This window comes from Alligator mississippiensis, chromosome 1 (genome assembly GCF_030867095.1).
Source record: "Alligator mississippiensis isolate rAllMis1 chromosome 1, rAllMis1, whole genome shotgun sequence".
NCBI classification, from domain to species: domain Eukaryota; kingdom Metazoa; phylum Chordata; order Crocodylia; family Alligatoridae; genus Alligator; species Alligator mississippiensis.
Genome location: NC_081824.1, coordinates 223,193,332 through 223,213,119, shown reverse-complemented (window position 1 = coordinate 223,213,119; position 19,788 = coordinate 223,193,332). Strand labels below are relative to the sequence as shown.

At 40.7% G+C, this 19,788-nt stretch overlaps 1 protein-coding gene across 1 annotated transcript in view; it reads left to right on the top strand.

Moving 5' to 3' along the window:
• LOC109286503 (uncharacterized) overlaps positions 1–8,445 on the top strand; it is a 34,195-nt gene extending 25,750 nt beyond the window's left edge. The window contains exons 3-4 of the mRNA XM_019500852.2: positions 3,521–3,624; positions 5,882–8,445. Coding sequence (XP_019356397.1) covers positions 3,521–3,624; positions 5,882–5,905 — 128 coding nt within the window. The 3' untranslated portion in view covers positions 5,906–8,445. The remainder of the gene's footprint in view (positions 1–3,520; positions 3,625–5,881) is intronic.
• The last annotated feature ends 11,343 nt before the right edge of the window (positions 8,446–19,788 follow it).

Below are 19,788 nucleotides of genomic sequence, written 5' to 3'. Positions count from 1 at the left end.
TTTCTGCCAGTGGCTGTGCAATGACATCAGCCAGTGCCTTCAGTACCCTCAGATGGAGCTCATCCGGGCCTGCCGACTTAAAGGCATCCAGTTCCTCCAAGTGACTCTGTACCATCTCAGAATCTACGCATGGCAGTCTGGTGCCTTGCTGCTGCCTCTCTACAATCCCAGTGAGAGCCTTGTCCTGCCCCTCACTTAGGAACACTGAGGCAAAGAACTCATTGAGGAGTTCAGCCTTGTCCCCCCTGTCCGTCACCAATTGCTTCTGCCCATTTAGTAGGGGTCCTATTCCACCCTGGGCCTTCCTTTTACTCCCTATATATCTAAAAAACAATTTTTTGTTATCCTTAACTTGGGATGCCATCCTCAGCTCCATGGTAGCTTTGGCCTGTCTAACTGCCTCCCTACAAGTGCGAGCAAAGGAGGTATACTCCTCTTTGGTAATCTCTCCCCATTTCCACTTTTTATATGCTCCCCTTTTAGTCCGCAGGCTGCCCTGGATTTCTCTGGTCAGCCAAGGAAGCCTCCTGGCCCCTTTCCCTCTTTTTCCTCGCATTGGGATCGTCTCCCTCTGTGCCCGAATGATCATTTCCTTAAGGCACAGCCACCCTTCCTGGGCTCCCATCTCTTCAAAACTCCTACTCTGCAGTGCGTCCTTGACTAATCACCTGAGTTCATTGAAATCAGGTTTCCTAAAGTCTAGCACTTTCACCCTACTGTTAGGCTCCAGCTCAAGTCTGGGTTCGTGCCCGGTATGCAAAGGCCAATAAAGATACCAGGGGTGAAAGTATAAAGAAGATTTATTGCTAGCAATAAAAGGTGCAAGCGGAATAATCTCACCGAACAAGCACACCAGATATGCAATACTAAGCCCCTTATATACAAGGGTTTGAATCTTCATAAGCATCCTTGTTTGCTAATTGGCTATAAAGGAGTGACGCAAGGAGTTCTTTACTGAGCATGTCTCTATACCTGTGTTTTAGCTATGTATCTCATTAACATACAAATATGTTTCATTAGCATATTTCTTCCCCACCTAGGGGTGTGATTTTTAGTATTTTAATGAGCTCTTTGTCCCAGTGCTTCTGATTCTGCTTTTGTTTTCAAACCTCCTCTATCTAAGACTGTCTGCTCCTTATCATTGCAGATGGGCATTCGTCACATAACATTCACTTTTGCTTAGGCTTTGCATAGTAGTTTCTAGGTCAAACCTCACACTACTAGTTACCTTACCCACTTGACGTCTTATGGTGAATTCTATTATTTGGTGATCACTGTCCCCCAGGTGACTACCAATCTGTAGGTCCCGTACCATATCATCCCCCGTTGCCAATACCAGGCCCAGTAACGCATTCCCCCTAGTGGGACCATATAATGCTTTTGGCAGCAGTTTAATGACAGACAATGTTTTTAATGAGGTTTCCTTGCATGTGAATATAAGATGAGCAGATTCTCCCCCTCCCCCCCCCAATACTGATTGGGGGAAAAAAACCTTATCTTGTATTTGAGTAAATCTGGTGTATCTAAACTATGAATGTTCATAGTTGGACTAACTGCTATTTACAAGTTGCAGGAGTGCTTATGGGTCCTCTCCTAAGACCCCAGATGTTGAAAAGGTATTCTTGCAGGGGGGGGGAAGGGGTTTAATTTAAGTCCCTAGTCATTTTATTTGCAAAGAAACCCTTGAAAAAAATTTCCTGGTGTAACCCAAGCATAACCATTGAAAGGAAAAAGCACTGTTTCTTACTTTCATAATAGGTGGATTGGATGACTTAGACATCTTCCCATCTCCCCACTTCAAGCAAAACAACCATCTTGATAACTTTTCCCAGATTCATTTGTCCAGAACTGTACTCAGGGCTCTGATATTTATGGATATTGCTAACATATTGCCAGAAGATAACAAGAAACTGTTATTTGCAACCAACCCAAAGGCCTAAAGCTATTTGCTTGTTAAAGTGTTCATTCCCTAATGCCATTAGAGTAATTTATACACATACATTTGTCTGCTTGAACACGAGCTGATGTACCCGGTGCTGCATCATATACATTTGTATAAATGGCAACATGCATGCTAGCACTGAGAAAATGGCAGCAGTGCACTTTTGAACTAAAACACCTTCAATGTGTTTTAGTTCAAAAGTGTGCCATCTCCATTTTCTGAGCACTGATGTGCATTTCACCATTTATACAAATGCATGCAGCACAGTGCCAGGCACTTTTAAAAGGGGCGCTGTGGTGCAAACATGGGTACAAATGCTCTTTGACATTAGAGACACACTTAAAAACTGGCTTAAATTCAAACAGATGGAAGCCCCATTGACTTCAATGGTTTACTCATCTGCTTAAAGTTAGGCATGTGCTTAACCGCTTTGCTGGATCAGGGCCTGATCTCACCCAGCATTGTAGCATCCACAGCAGTTGCTGCAAGGGAAGGCTTCTTTCTTCCACCCCTTGTAAGTATTTCTGGGTGAAGACAGGAGACTCACCACAAAATCCCCATAATTTCCATTCCCATGCATGGTAGCAAGTCCTACAGTCCCCAAAGCAGAGGAGGAGAGGAACAAATGCCATGTTCCTTTTTTTATGAATGGAGTAATTAGTCCATTAGAGCTTTTTTCTGCACCAGTGCTGACCTGCCTGCCAAACTCTAGCCTAGAGTCCATTGAGCTGGTACTGGGAAGCAGCTTGGCTTCTTACTCCTTAACCTACCAGGCAGGTGATTGTCTCTCTCTTCACTACATTCTCCTCTCCTCCATCCCTTCAAACTAGGTATCAGAGACCTCCAGAAATCAGGAGAAACCAGCTCTGCAAGAGCCACCAACATTCCCAGAGTGACTTGTCTACCTCTGCCGAGATCCAAAGAGGCCTCAGATGCTACTGCAAAAAAAAGATTCTAGATAGAGCAATATCATGTTGAGGAATGGAGAAAGCATAGGGGGTTGTACCAAATGCCCCTCAAGTCCCCTTCCAGCCATACGATTCTATGGTAGATCACAAGGTGCAGGGTCAAGGGTGAAAGGAAGGTGAAAGGAATGAGGATTTTGAGCCTGCAAGGGTGGAGCTGATGGGTTGGGCTGGAGGGAGGCTAGGGAAAGGAATAGCATCTTGTGAAAAAACTGTGGCCAGTATCATAAATTGAGGTAGAAAATTGTTGGAAATAATCACTTGTTAAAACTCTGGCAGCACATCAGCACTCTCCACATGATTCCAATAATCATCGTGCTAATAATGTCACTGCTAATTATTTTTAGTGCACATGTGAAATACATAGTATTAACATTTAAAAAAATCTCAAGCCTGTTTATTAACTCAAGGAGGCCCAAGACAAGGAGACTGCTCATGGAAGAGTTGCTCCTGTGAATAAGGAAGGGATTGAGGTGCAAACCTAAGCTTGGTTTGATTTTGGAATTTGAAGATCACCCTTACTGTGCTGTGGAGATGCCTGTTTTGTGTGGGGAAAATGTTCCTTTTTACCATCAAGACAGTTGTTAAAATAGCTGAATTCTTTTATTTGCAGTTTACTTCATTGCATTCCTCTTTCTCCCTGTGAACTGCATATTGGTTTTCTTGAAGAAGAAAATTCTACATTTTACCAGCCTACTGAAGTTCAAGAACAGGCAGGTGAGACAATGTGTTAGATTCCTAGAAACATCCAGTCTGACAGAATTGGATTAACTCTGTATTCAGAGTCTTGGCTTTGAGCAGCAAAATTCACAATTAAGATTTCCAGTATTTCTGGGCTTGGCAAGAGGAAATCTGTGGTGATATTATTTCCTTTTATACAGCAGAGGCCATTCATTTGTAGAATCAGCTCCGGGTCTGATTTTAGATTCCCTGGCCCACAAAGGTTTGCAGGCTGTTAGTTATGGCCAAATTCTGGTATTGCAACAGGATTAATCTTTCTCTCCAAAGCCCATTCATGTTAGCCTCTGCAAGAGAAGGCTGAGAGGCAACCTTGTGGCTGCCTATAAGTTCATCATGGGGGCACAGAAGGGAATTGGTGAGGCTTTACTCACCAAGGCACCCCTGGGGGTTACAAGAAATAATGGCCATAAGCTAGCAGAGAGCAGATTTAGATTGGACATTAGGAAGAACTTCTTCACAGTCAGAGTGGCCAAGGTCTGGAATGGGCTCCCAAGGGAGGTGGTGCTCTCCCCTACCCTGGGGGTCTTCAAGAGGAGGTTAGATGAGTATCTAGCTGGGGTCATCTAGACCCAGCACTCTTTCCTGCCTATGCAGGGGGTCGGACTCGATGATCTATTGAGGTCCCTTCCGACCCTAACATCTATGAATCTATGTACAAATGGTGTAATCAATTTTGACATTAAAAACAACAGACTGAAAGGTTGAACATACCTCTGAGTTTCCAGCATCCTTCTGAATTGCCCTGTATTAGTCAGAGTTCAATTCTGCTCCTTCAAGTACTGTAAACACTAGGACAGCTTTCAAAGGAAGAAGCCACACAGTGAGAGTGGCAGAATCATGTCTTTAGACTGTACATTTATCACTGTCCATTGTTTGTCATAAGGACAGATGGATGAACCCTTCCCTCAGTCTGTGGAGCACTGCAGTCAGTTACTTCAGCTTTAAACTGGAGTCAGATCAGCACTTGTCAAGGCCAATATCAGATATAACTAGGGCTGCTCACCCACCCCTAGTTACACTACTGGCCAATGCCAAGCATGGAGGTCTAGCGATGTACAAATGTCCTTGTAACTTAGGACCTGAACTAGCTGCCTGCTGATTTCCAGGTAGAATTTAAGGAGCTGGTTCTAAATGATGAACCTCTAAATATCTTGTGATCTGTTTGCCTGACAAGTCCTCTCTCTCCCTCTCCAACATTACCAAGAGATCCTCAACCTGGAATTCATTCAGCAGAGGAGAAAGAGGGCAGCTGAAAAGGGTGCCCTCCATGAGGGGTTTTGGGTCTTACATACCTGCTTGTTCCAAAATATCTAGTTTCTTGACTTTAGAAGACCTATTTATTCACCTGGGCCTCTGATGGAAAAGGAAGGAGACTGCCCTTGTGAAGGAGACAGCTCATGGCTGAGCTTCTTGTTACCACCACTGATTGGTTCTTTCCATATTATAGAAGCAGGAACTTCTCCTTACCTTTACCTGCAAATATACTGTAGGTGGTTGACAAAAGTGTCTAGAGCCTGTTCCAGAGCCCAGTGAAGATGATTGGAGAGCTGAATGACATTGGTGGGTTTGGGAAGAAACCCTGAAACTTGGGGTAGATGCTATTCTTTATAAAGCATATTATAAATTAAACATCAGAGAATCATAGAAAATGAGTGTTAGAAGGGACCTCAGGAGGTCACCTAGTCCAACCCCCTGCTCAAAGCACAACCAGCCCCAACTAGATCATCCCAGCCAAGGCTTTGTCTAGCCAGATCTTAAAACCTCCAAGGATGAAGATTTCATAACCTCTCTGGGTAGCCTGTTCCAGTGCTTTACTACACACCTAGCGAGAAAGCTTTTCCTAATATCTGCCCTAAACTTCCCTTGCTGCAACTTGAGACCATTGCTCCTTGTTCTGTCACCTGCCACCACTGAGAACAGTCCAGCTCTATCCTCTTTCAACCCCGCCTTCAGGTAGTTAAAGGCTGCTATTAAATCCCCTCTCAGTCTTTTCTTCTCCAGACTAAATAAGCCCAGTTCCCTCAGCTTCTCCTTGTAAGTCATGTGCCCCAGCCCCCTAGAAAGTCTCTTTTATTTGGTTTACATATGGCTGTGTGGTGAAGACGGCAGTGATATGATATGGAAGAGAAAGTAATTCAGTGTGAATGGAACAATATGAATGAAATCAAAGTGAATGGAATTGTTCAATGCTGATCATGAGATAATTTCTCTCAAATTAAATTTTTTGTTTCAGCATGGAAAGCAACATGTGGAATAACTCAACATGTCTGTAATGATATGGTGAAAAGTAGCTGCAAGGGAGTATGCAGATAGTAGCAGAATCTACTGATTCCTGACCTGCAAGACTTAAGCACTGAATGGTGATGGCTTCAACCCCAGTCAAAAAGACAATGAGAAAACTTTGCAACCTAGAAATGGATGAAAGAATATTTCTCTAAGTGTATTCCAGGTCTCTAATATACCTTCAAATCAAATTTGCAACCAAGAATATGGTGAGATGTTGATATTGTACATACAAGGATAAATTATCTAAAATGAAAGGATGAGATGAAAAATAATGAAAACCTCTGATCAAAGAATAGAATATTCAGCATTTTGACATGCACAGTACTCTGACTTGACTTAAATGGATGGAAAAATTGGTCATCTTTCATGTCTAAATCTGTATCTCCAAATTATTCAATTCCTCATTCAAGATGTGGCTTGGCCCACAGAGGAGATGAGGACAGGAGGGTCTTGAACAATTGGTTCCATGAGGCAAGGAGATGGCTTAGGGAGCAAGATTTTATGTCAGATTAAATCTGAAACTCATTTTGGGGCTTTCAATCCCCTTTAGCTTAATGGAAGCTTTTGAGAAGAAGTGTTTTGACTTTTCCAAATGCACAGTTTATCTTTTTAGACAAAATATTTTGATCTTCAGGTATCAATTCTTTTTCACCAAAAAGTTCAAGTTTTCTGTCCAGAAGCAGACCCTCTCCCCCTCTCCCCCCAAAATGTTAATTTAATCAAAACCCCAATTTCCAGCTGAAAAAAACAACTTCCACAGGAAACTCATAGCCAGACTTAATGAGTAATATTTACATAATGTCCACATATATTATTTGTGCAGTTGCATATAATACACTTTATTAACTCCCCAAACTATGTGTAGGGTTGATGCTGGTTGTTAAATAGCTACTGTGTGGCATCAGAGGGGGAGTTTCATTATAAGAGGGAGCTTGTATACACAAACATATATATCCAATTTGATTTTATAATCTGTATTTGGACAAAACACTTATTGACTTCAGTGGAAGCTGTGCCTGCCTAAGGACTTTATGATGGACTATAAATTGTTTATAAAGCTTTGTGATGAAAGGAACTACATAAAAGTATGGCTGTATGGCAGTACTACTACTACTGAACCATAATTATAATATACTTATACTCGGGGACATACTTCATATAAATTACACTGAGATTTCCAAAGCTGACTAGGGGATCCAAATGTCCAGTTCCTTTTAATTTTAAAGGGAATGAGGGACCTAAATCCTTCAAGCAGCCTTGTAAATGATAGTGATAACGTATAAGAAAATAAAGTAATTCATTTGTAAAGCCAAAACACCTCAGCATAGCTATATTCTGGTCTCTTTCTTCTGAAGGTAAAAAAAATAGCCCCGGTTTGCCAGATTAAAATTAATATGTGGAAATGGGAAATGGTTAAAATTATGTCCTTTTTTTTTTTTTAAGAATTTTATTTAGCATTTTTTCATGGCAAATCATTCCCTTCCTACCCAAATTGTCCAGATTGTCCACAAGAAAACTCTTTTTGTTTAGTTTTAACTATGGTCAAATTTCAATTTTTTTATTTTAATTCTTCCCTCAGCTCCTTCTCCATTCCTCTCGCAACTCCACTCCCTTTCCCCCATCATGGAAACATGTAAGAAAAGCAAAAAGGGGAAACAGGAAAAGAGAAGAAAATAAAAATACAGCAACAAAAACACCCCCACCTTCATCTTCAGTTTCACGATGACAGTATTTTTAATGTTTTAATCAGAACCTGGAACAATTTCAGAATTTGGGGGTATAATTTCAGCAAAATGATTTTTTTAAAGAATTTTCAAAATATACCTACTCTTTTCCTGCTACCTATATGGGTTATAAATCTGTGAGAAAATGTTCGGTCCCATGGCAAATAAACCCTCAAATGTGGGCTGTGTGATAGAAAAGACAGCAGGGTATTAATGGCTTCAACCTTCCCCATTCAACTCAATGGGAGAAGTCCCACTAATTGGGACCATAAAACTGAAAATATGATGGCTTTCTAAGAACGTTTCCTAGCAATTTTTTTACAGATGATGTGAACACAAATACTCCCGTTTTCCCCAAATATCTTCATGGTAATAGTCATCAATTAACTGCTTTCCGTGCCAGCTGCCTTTCTCAGAGCTTCTACTGCTTCTGCATGTCTGACCTAGTGATACAGTTGGAAAATGCAATTGTGCTTCATTGGGGTACAAAGTCCTCAGAATAACAATTCTCCAGCTAGCAATGTTTTCATTCCTGATTTTTCAGGCCTTCTTTATACGAGTGGTCTCAACTCATACAAATAAATCCGCAGGAGCCAAATCCCGCGAAGGAAGAACTATTCACATGTCTTGCAGGACTGACATCTTAGATTGCAAGGTCCTTGGGGCCTAGGTTGCATGTTATGAGTTTACATTACTACTATGTGATGTAAATAATAATGATTACAGTGTTTTGTAAGATTTTTTTGTTACTTCCTTGATCATTAAATCATTTATTGGGCCCTCTTAACTGACCTCCATGACCAAGTTTCTTTTATATTTCACTTTGAATATGTAAGCACTTCCTAATAGGACTTCTCATCACACTGCTAATATGCTCACCTCAAAGCCAGCAAAATATGGGTTCAAATATCACCCAAAGGCTTTGATTATATACTATATAGCATGCGTACAGCTGTACTGTTACTGGTACCCTGTTTCACACTACACATTAAACTCTCTTATGAAGTGTTTTTCCTCCCATGTCCTGTTCAGATGAATTAGGGTGTTCACCTAAGAGGGGGAAAGCCATACAAGTTCTGAGTTCCCAGGATAACGTCTTTTTATCCAATGATGTTTCAGTGTCAAATATAAACAGGGATGTGAGCAAGGCTACAATGACAGGTTCCCTCCTCTTCTGTCTCTGGCCCCCATGAGTCCTGTATTTCTTTCTGCTCAAAAGCCCAGCCCCAACAGGAGAAGGAGAGTGCTCCTCTGGGCATGCACAGATCATAAAACTGTAAGCGCATACTGGCAGAGTGCTCAAAGTAGTAACCTTTGTGTTAAAATGTTGCATATTGTTGTATATGCCCAGGACTAGTTCCATTTTCTGTTTATGATGACATTATTCATGATTTAATGTTAAATGTCCCTTCAGTAGAGGAGTTCGGTAATGGATAGCCTCAGCCCTTTCTTATATTACTTAATATCAATAAAATTTGGGGGATGCAGGGGAAAAGAAACTTGTTTCGGTTATTACTTTGAAATCCCTATGCAGCTGGTCAGGCAGCCTCAGAACATGTAAAAATAATTATTCTGGTGTAACAGTTTAAGCTAATACTAATTATAACAAACTGAACTTATCCTTGAAAAGTGCTGAAAAGTTTTCAGTTGCTGACTCCTAGACTTGAAGCTATCAGGGATCAGGGCCTTCACTGCTACAAAATGAAATCAATAGAGCTATACCAATTGGGGATCTTCTCCATAAATTCAAATGTTTAGCTGAGGCTGCTCCATTTATAGACTTCAGTCTTTGAGAAGTTCTCAGATTTTTTATTTTTTTTTTCAATTCTTGGAAAGTGTAGAAAGGTACAGCTACAAGTGGGGTACTGTTTTTGTTCTTAGTTTTGGCTGCATTTTTGCTGCTCTCCATGCCTCATGCCAGTTATGTCTGCTTTGCACTGCCTGGTCCCACAGTTCTTTTTATGATGGGACTGAGACCAAAATATGACAGAGCTACTAACTAGATAAATACCCCCAAACGAAGGACACTCAGATAATTAACCAATATAAAACTATTATAAAAAAGGATCATAGGAAAAAGGTCTGGAAGGGACCTCATCAAGTCATCTAGTCCAGCCTCCTGTTTAAGGCAGGAGCATCCCAGACCAAATCATTCCAGCCAAGTGTTTGTCCAACTTGCTCTTGAAAATTTCCAAGGATGGAGATTCCACAATTTCTCTGCACAGCCTTTTCCAATGCTTGAGCATCCTCATAGTCAGAAAGTTTCTCCTAATCCCTGATATAATTTCCTCTGCTGCAAGCCATTGCCCCCAGTCCTTCCCCTACAAAGAAAAGCCCATCTCCATTCTCACTATAATCATCCTTCAAGTATGAACACTATCAAATTCCCCCTCACCCTTCTCTTCTCCAGACTAAATAGCCATAGACAATTCAGTCTTTTCTCATAAATCTTGCTTCCTAGTCCTCTAATTTTGTCACTTTCTGCTGGACTCTTTCCAATCTGTCCATATCCTTCTTGAAGTGGGGAGCCCAAACTGGACACAGTATTCCACATGAGGTCTCACCAGTGCCGAACAGAGCAGAAGAATCAATTCCCTTGATTTGCAAGTGACACTTCAATTAATATAATCCACTATGTTGTTGGCTTTTTGGAACAAGAGCACACATTATATTAAAGTGTCAGTAATAGTATGCAATCAAAACTTGAGATGGATCTGAAGTGCAAACTTAAGATTGGGGTCTAAGACCTGTGAGTATCCCTGCCAACCTAATTATGTAACATTATGTACTTACAGTAGAGACTCATCTGAAATTCTTATTTGCTACATTGGCAAGCCAGTCAAAGGGTAAGGAGTAACTGGATCACAGGGTAGGTCATTCCCACAGTTAAGCGCAGTATCTAGGCTGGTCCAGTGGCCTGTTCATTAGTAGTCCATGTTGATTCTGGATAACCATTTAAGTTAATTTTTGCTGCAACAGCTGCAAAGCCTTGCTTGGCTGCAGTCTGAGTGGGTGAGCTGTGCCTAAGAATTTTGCAAGAAAGGTTCCTCTGTATGCTGTGCACAGGCATGCTTTTTATTGGAACATTTGAACTGTGACCAGAGCTCCCATTGCAACCTGAGGGCTCCGATTGGTTGCTATTGAACCATAAAAAGCTAAGAGAGGAAAAAGAAGAACAGAGAAGCTGGAGAAGAGCAACACCAGCCTGGAGAGAAGGGCAGACACTCAGCCCCCTCCTTCCCTGCCCCCTGCAGAGGGAAAGTTGCTGAGGCTCGTTGGGGAGCAGATGTCAAGATAGAGGAGAGCCTGAGTCATCCCAGGTGATGCTGATTCCCAACTCGGGTTGGAGCTGTGCAATAAGGGACATGGGTACCCAGGGAAAGAGTGGGAAGAAGTTGGTAAGCTAGTTGGGAGCAGCTGCCTGGTCAGGGACCTACTGAAGGAAATCTGCTGTTTGAGCTGGAAAGGCTCATACTGCAGGAACAGAGACCTGCAGAGGGAATTCACTGTCTGCATGTGGAGGTGCTGGGGGAGAGAGACAGCCCAGAGAGGGAGCGGACTGTGAGAATCCCAAAACTGCATGGGTGGGTGAGGGAACACTTAAGCACTACTGTTTGCAGGAGGTGTATTTTCAGAAGGAAACTGAAGAAAAAAAAAGCCTATTACCTGCAGTGGCTGACTGGAGACTTGTTTTTGCTGAGTTACCAAGAAAGACTAAGGAGGCTATTTTCCCCGGAGCAGCAGAAGAAGCCTCACCTCTGCCATCCAGTGGTGGATCACAGTTAAAGCTGTGTTGCCATTTACTGTTATGGGAAGGGAATTGTAACCAGAGGGAAATCAATCTGGATTATGGGGGGAATCTGTTTTAAAGGATTATAACCAGGTGAATGTAACTGAGGTAATTTGATGCAAATGTGACCGCCCAGTGGGTTGGAATTATTCAGCTAAAGTTACTGTTGTAAATTTTATTCAAATTGTTGGTTTTATTATTAACTATTGTGATTGTACATATTTTTCTTCTTTTGCTTATTCATTTCTTTTCTGTATATAGTTGTACATAATAAAGAAACCATTGTGTTTATTGGGCTTGGAGTAAATTCTTGGGCAGTGAGGGTGAGGAACACACCTCTCCACAGGACACCTCAGTCAGCAGAACTGCCTGAGGCAGGTTCCCAGGGCTACTGGCACCCTGAGGATCTGAAATCAAGCATGTCACCCAGCCTAGTGTATGGGCATGGGTTACATTGTAAAATGTCTTAATTAAAAAAAAAATCAGAATAGAGTACTAAGGGCAGGCCTGCCAAACATTGGGGGATATTCAGATATAGCTCACTGCTAACATTGAGTAGCACCCCTGAAAAAATGTCAAGGCACCCCAGAGTGCTGTGGTACCCTACTTGAGAATCACTTGAGAATCAAAGGGGAAGACAGTATACTTAAAATGATTGCAGTATTGTATATGAAGAGGAACTTCTAATATCCTATTTCCTACTCCTCTAGCTAATGCAGTTGTTATGTGCAGACAGCTGTAAGAACTCCAGTAAAACCCTTTCCAAAATGCAAGATATTTCTTCTCAGTAACAATAACTAGAGGAAGCTCGACAGTCCAAAAATTAAAAGTAACAAAAAATAAAGTCAGCAAAAAATTTAAAGCCAAAACTAGAAAAGGGAAGTAAAAATAAGGAAAGCTGAAATGCCAATGAAGTGCTTTCTAAACAAATAAATGTTTCAAACATGGCAGTAGCAGAATTCACAGGATCATTAGAGGTGGAAAAATATCTTTCTTTTCCTCTAGTACATTGATTCCAATACATTTTACAGGACTGTTCCTATCTAATCTTTTTATGAGGTCTGTAAGTCTCCTACAGTGGGGCCACACCTACACGAGCAGCCGACTATGTAATTGTTATTGCGCAGTTATTTAGTAGTTGCTTAACCAAGTACTAAATGACTGTGCGGCAACTGGTGTTACTGTGCAGTCCCATCGCCACACAGTAATTTTTAGATCCTACTGTGCAGTAGCATTGCAGTCACAATTTGTGCCCAGTGACACTATGGTGCCATAGCAATGAGTTACAGTACAGTAGTTCATTGCTACTGCACCATAGTATCTTGTGTAGATGCACCCTGGATTACTTAGTGTTATTTTGTATCATTACTGGCCTCTGACAAATATTCTAATATTTATCTCTGATCCAAAGCTGAATGAAACATACTCACTTGTTTCAACCATCTTTAGTGAGTTTTAGACCAAGTCCTTATGAATTAAAATTAAATTCCTAGTGCCAAATCTAACTGTTCCTTTACACATTCCCCCACCATTGGTCTGAAATATTCTTCCCTATGCTTCTCTCAGCAATGCTCCTCATTATTTAAATTGATGTCTTGCAGGTATTTTTAGACGCTCAAACTTTATCTTGAGCAACCAGATTCTCCTCTTTGCTATGTTAGTCCAAAGCAGTATCACTGGCTTTGCTTATGTTATTTTGGATTTACATGGGAGTAACTAGACACGACTACACGTACATTAACATACTTGACTTAATGCACATTAAATCTAGCACCGAGAGTTACTCTAATTAAAGTGCCACCACATCTCCTGTGTCCCTGCACTTAAAAATGGTGGCAGGGGTGCTTGAAGTAAATCTCGTTCAACAAGTTTTAGTTCAAGTGCCCCAGTTGCAATTTTTAAGCAGAGGAACGCTGATATATGAGACATGGCAGAGCTTTAATTAGAGCAGTTCTCAAAGCTGCTGTATTTAAAGCACTACCCCACACCCCCAGAACACAAGGAAAAGTGGCTTAGTGATGCTTTAATAGGTTAATGCACATTAAGGTGCATGTGTAGAAGCACCCACTGAAATCAAAATCTGCTCCCATACACAGTCTTCATCATCTCCTTATAAACTTTACTTAGTATGTTTAATAGAATCCATTCTTCTCCCATCGTGATAGTCCCATTCTTTAATGCCTCCAGTTTGCCAGTAAAATTTTTATACTGAAGAGCTCAAGTGGCACACTGCAGTCTGAAGCTTTGGTTTGATAAAGTACTTAAACATATGAATATTCTGGCTAAGGTTAATAGACTGATTCATGTGCAGGTGCTTAAAAGCTTTGTGTGTTCCTAAGTGTAGATATATTTATGGGATGAAAAAAAACAGTTATAATGTTTGAGATATTAAATATACAAATGTCAGGAAATGTAAAGCTCTTGCTACACATATGGGTGAGAAGCATAATCTGCTTTTTGTTGTGCTGCACTTGACTTCCATGCACTGCATTCATTTGCCATTGTGTTCCTCTATTGTCCTGTTTTGTTAGGTCTTTCTGGAATCCTTATTTTGACTAACCTCAATAGCATGTCATCAGCAGATGTTACTGCCCTGTTATTCATTTATCTTTCCAAAGAGTTAATGAAATGACTGGATGTCACTTAAACTAGTGCAGCCCTACTATTGATGCCCTTACTTTATTAACTATTTTGCATGGTGGTGCTTGTGAAAGGTACATGGGCAGCTCTGGAGACACAAGACCAATTTTTGTCCATGTGAAATCTGGCACAGATTCCCTCAGGTCAATGAGTCTATACAGTCAGACCCTGAGTTACGCGAAGGATACATTTCTGAAACACACCGTGTCAGTTGAAACTGTGTAACTCGAAGCATTAAGTCAATGGAAAACAGGGGAATAGGGACCTGGGACCAAGATTTGATAACGTTATTTCATAATAAAAGGATATTTAAACACAAAAAAATGGATTTAATAGCCTTATTACCCAGCTATGTGCTCATACAGAGACAAAGCTTTAGCACTAATTGCCGTGCTGTTGACAACTGCTCCTTTTGTACTGGTCATTTCATTGATCCAAAGATTAAGGAGTTTCTCAACCTTATCTAAATGAGGAATTCTAGTTACCAACAACACTCTTGAACTCACAGGGGTTGTTGTTTTCACACAGTATCTAATTTTTTGCTCCCTTTTTTTAATGGTACACATAGTCGATTAACTTAAACTGTATTGGCGAGCACTTGACGCAGCACTATTGCCTTCTCTTAATTTACCAAAGATTTCTGTATTCTGGACCAGGGTGATAGACTCACGTGCTCTTCCGGGCACAACATCAAAGGCTTTCTTTGACAACTTTTTCACAAATATTCAGGGGTTAACGTAACCTAAAATGATGGACAATCTTGGAGGAGATGACAAGTGATGCTAACGCTATGTAAGCAGACTCCAAACTAACAACCGCTCTCCCGCAAACAGTGTAAATGTGAAGCATGGTATCGCATAAGTTGAAACATGGTCACATTATACGTGAATCAGTGTAACTCGAAACCATGTAACTGGGGGTCCGATTGTATTTAGTTAGTTAGATGGCACAATCAGGCTCTGGTTGTTTTTGACAGTATACATTTTTTCATTCTCCTTTGCCCCACTCGACTGATCGTGCTTCTGACCTTCTGGCCAATGAGAACTCACTATGTTTCTGTCTGCCTGTTGCCTTCCTACTGCTCTTAGACTTTGGCACTTTTTAAGTGCAGCTTAGACACACATCTGTCTGGGGTGGTTTAGCTAGAGAAGATCTTATCTTGAACTATTTTTCCACATTTTCTCATATCTGTTCTAGGGAAATTACTCCATTCCTCCCTGAAATCCAGGTAACTGAATCAGCAGAGTAACCTCAAGATTTAATAGAAGTGACTGCATATTAAAATTAACCTTATAGAATCACAATTAGGCATACATTTCTGTTAACACTGTTTTGATGCAAAATAATTACTCTGCAAACACTATTTTAAAGAAATCCAATACAATTGCCAAACGTTGATTCTCTACTCTTGTAATGGACAGTCACTTATTTTGTTTAAGGGTCAAACTGGCAATAATAAATAAGGAATAAAAGGTCACTATAAAACAGACATATTGTACATGCAAACTCTGTAAAAATAAAGCCCCTAAATGTATGCTGGATCCTGTTTAATATTCATCAGCTAGTATAGTGCACTGATGAAAACTGAATTTAACTGGAATGATGTTATAAAATATCGGGCAAAGAAGAAATCTAATGGAGACAGCATTCTAATAACACAGGCATACCAGAGTTTCTAATTTCTGGATGTCTGGCATAACTATAGCAGAGAAAGTAATTTTACAGAATATATTGGTTGTTTACAAATGTTCCTGCATTATATTTTGTACAAGGGAAAAAGCAGCAACCAGCAAATAACTGTATATAAAAGATCCTAAGGAATATGTTTAATATAAATCTTACTGCTAACGCATCATTTTATGACTGACTGCAATAAAATGCAAAATGGGACTTAGAAACAGTCTTAAAATTCTGTTGTGTGTTATCTACCTACCTGTCGTTGGCACTAGCGCAACAGAAGCACTTAGAAATGTCCTATGGCAGGGGTGGCAAACCTGTAGCACAAGTGGCATGGGCAACCTGTGTGTGGGGACTGGGACTAGATTGGGTAGAAGCAGGGAGCACCATTGCAGGTAGGCTATGGAGCAGGAAGCAGAGCAGCCGATCAGGCAGGAGAAGAGATTGGAGTAGCATTCAGAGATGAGGTGGGGCTTAATTTGTGGCACACCTGCCAAAAAGGATAGACATTTTTTTAAATTTCTATATCATTCATAATAAACAAATCAAATTATTAGGCTGAAACCTACAGAGCTATGTGAAGTTGTAGGCATTTTAATTTTTTTATTGGTAAAACTGGAATGTTTTCCACAGTGCCATGTTCTTCTTTTGCTAGAAATATAAATTAATGTAACCTGTTCCCATTATCTGCTTTCAAGTCCTGATTCAGTGTCCTTGGAATTTAATGGAAGTATTTTAATTAACTTCAGTGGAAACTATTTCAGACAGTTGATACAGAACACTATTTAGATTGGGACCAATTTTGAATTAAAAAAAAATATGAAAAAGGTTAAAATTTCAGACCTTTGGAATTACTTTGTGAATATTTGGGCATTTCTACCAAAGTGTGTGCATCTGTGGGCATGCCACATAAAGGACCCAAGGAATAATCCAATCATAGCCTTATTTCCAGCATCAGACAACATTAATAAAAACACACACAGAAGAAAAACAATCCCCTGGTCATTGGAAAAGGCTTGCATTGACTTGCTCCTGAAAATGCTTATCTATGCTGTTTGATTTATGTACATGAATAATTCTATTAATAATAGGATATAATCAATAATAATGTTAGAATTAACAAGAGAAGTGTCCAGAGCAGAGCAGCAAAATATCAGCTCAGAGGTTCAGAAAACATGACCCAAAAGAACTAGGTTGGTATGGCATAGACAAGACAGAGGGGGAAGAAGATAAAGATCTTCAAATATGCAAAAGGTCACTGCAGAGAGAAAGATTATATAACCTTTGTCACTTGGACAAGAACAAATATGTTCAGTTACAGCAAAGGGGATTTAGGTTAGATACCAGAAACAGCTTCCTAACTGTAAGGTGCAAGGACTGACCTTCTGCAGTCCCTTCCATTCCTATTTTCTATGATTAGACTGGATTCTCCGTGTTCCCCTTTGTGAATTCTCTCTAAGGGGATATCTCCAGATACGTTAAAGTTGGCCATGGTGGCTCTTCCCCAGCTGTGCTGGCCAGTAATAAGCAGGAGGGGAAGCATATCAGGAGGTCAGATAAGATGGTTGGCAGGGAGGACTGAGAGGTGATCCACCCTGCCTGAATCTCTGCTGTTGGAAGCTCTTTCAGTGTAACTTAAAATGGCTCTCTCCCTCCCACTGCTTTAAATGATGACAGGCCTCAGCAAGGCAAAATCAAGGATCAAGGATGATCACAATCTGCTAGCCTCCTCACCCCTTTGGGGTTCCCAAGCTTAGCCTAGGCAGAAGGAGAACAAACCCATTGGGGTTACTCACATACACAGTTAAATCTTTGCCAGCCTAGGGCTAAGGCTTGGATCTAAGATTATGCTTCCCCCTTGATTGTGCTTCCCAGTCTGAAGAAGGGATTCTGCAAACCTCTACCCATTATTGTTAAACAACAGCTTAGGGAAGGAACTGAAATGCTTTGATATCCAACAAAGACAAACGTCACCACCAAATGCACAGATCTAGAACTGCCAAGGACTGACATTGAACAAGAAACTTGCAATGTGATATAGTTGCAAGCAAAGTAAATGCTATTTTGGGATACACTGAGAGAACCATTGCATGCAAGACACAGGAGGTGACTGGACCATTGTGCTTAATGCTGGTTAGGCCTTAGCTGGTGTAATGTGCAGTTTTGGGCTTATATTTGAAGAAGGATGTGGAAAAACTAGAGAAGATCCAGAGGCAAGCAATAAAGATGATGAAGGGGTTGCAATGTGAGGAAAGGTTGAGAGAACTAGGTGTGTTTAGTTTGGAGAAAAGGAAATTAATGGAGGCATTAAAAAATATACTAGTTAAAAGGCTTCCAGGAGGAAGAGGGAGATTTGGTTCTAAATTCACAAAAGTCCCCTCTAAAGTTGGGTGTCCAATTTGTGGCATGCAGAGTGGAATCTTGGCTCCATTGAAGTCAATGGGAATTTTGCTCTTAATTTAAATGGGGGTAGGATTTCAGCCCAAGGAAATCTGCTAAAATTTCAAGGAAAAAAAAATCAATGAGGGATAGAAGTCAGGAACTTCTAGAAAGTTTTGCTCAGATCATCAGAACACATTGCCTCACTAGAAAGCTTTAAGCTTTGCTAATTCTAGTCACAAAGTTGAACTGAATTTTTGAATGTTGATAGGAAATAGGTGAGAATGTCCTCCAACCTCTTGTCATTATCATGTGTGTTCTGGCCTCTGGCACAGGCCGTAATTGGAAAATGACAATTTTTGCTTGTTATGTCAGTCCACCTTCTTCCCCTGCTTCCGCTACCTCTGCCCCTATTAGGACATTCTGTGCAGTCTTGTTTTGCCACCTAAAGGTCTTGTATCCCAATGTATCTCAACAGCTCTCCTTTTTTGCAATGTCAGAGTAATAATTCAAGCACCATTATTATAGCCATGGCAGCACCCAAGGCCTCGCTCAGGATCCAAGTCCCATTGTGTTGGGTGGTGTGTAAACACAGATTAGAAGACCATCTCTTCTGGAATTTATTTTGCTAACATTAGTCTTGACCCATTTAATATGGCCTCACACCAGTGTGCTAGCCAAGTTCCTCTCATTTTTCAATGGGACACGAGACTATTGTGAGATGTTACTGCATACTGTTAATCAGTTGTCATGTTACCTCTCAGAGATGGCTCTGTTTCTTTGGTGGTTGAACTAATTCTGTGATGAAAAGATTCTGACTCAGAGGTGGTATATGTATACAACATAGATGTAAGATTATTATCAGTGGATCTCCACTTATCAGAACATGGAGAATTTATGAGCAAAAGTGTTTGAATGTACCCTGGAGTGTTAATTTGGTTGTATACAGGTTGATATTGTGTTCTCACAATAGCAGTCAACTGGTGTTTCCTTGCTTGACTTTAGTGAATGGCTGTTGTTGTCCTCTGTTTTCTTGGTCAGCAGAGCTCTGTGTATGAGCACTTTGCCCCAGTGCTGTCTATGCAGCTGCCCATCTTCCCTTGGAGACCTCAGTATTACAAAAATAATGCCATGGGTTCAATTCAATGGCAGATTCAGGCAAATTTATTACTTACAAAGCACCTACTCGCTAACATGCATGTTCAAATGGTTACAAGATGCTAGCCCTGGGTGCTTGTGGTAAGACACAGGTATAACTCGTGAATAGTGTCCCCTAGACCTAGTGCAAAGTTCCAAAGGTTTCCAGTTCTTCTCTTACACATGGATCAAAACAGTTCTGGTTACCTCAGACATTTACATAGCAAACGTCAACCTCTCTACCAAATTACGCTAATCCTCCAACCTCTTGTCATTATCATGTGTATTATGGCCTCTGGCACAGCCGTTAACAATCAACCTAGATTATCAACTTGATCAGTCAGCTTTGTCAGGAGTCTGCAAAGTTTAATCTCACATGCACCTTAGGGCATCTATACATGTGCTGGACGTCTGCTCTGACGTGCTAATTAGCATACGTCAGAGCAGACTGGATTAATTGTTGTAGCATACATCGGAGCACACTTGATTAATAAGCACCCTTCAGCA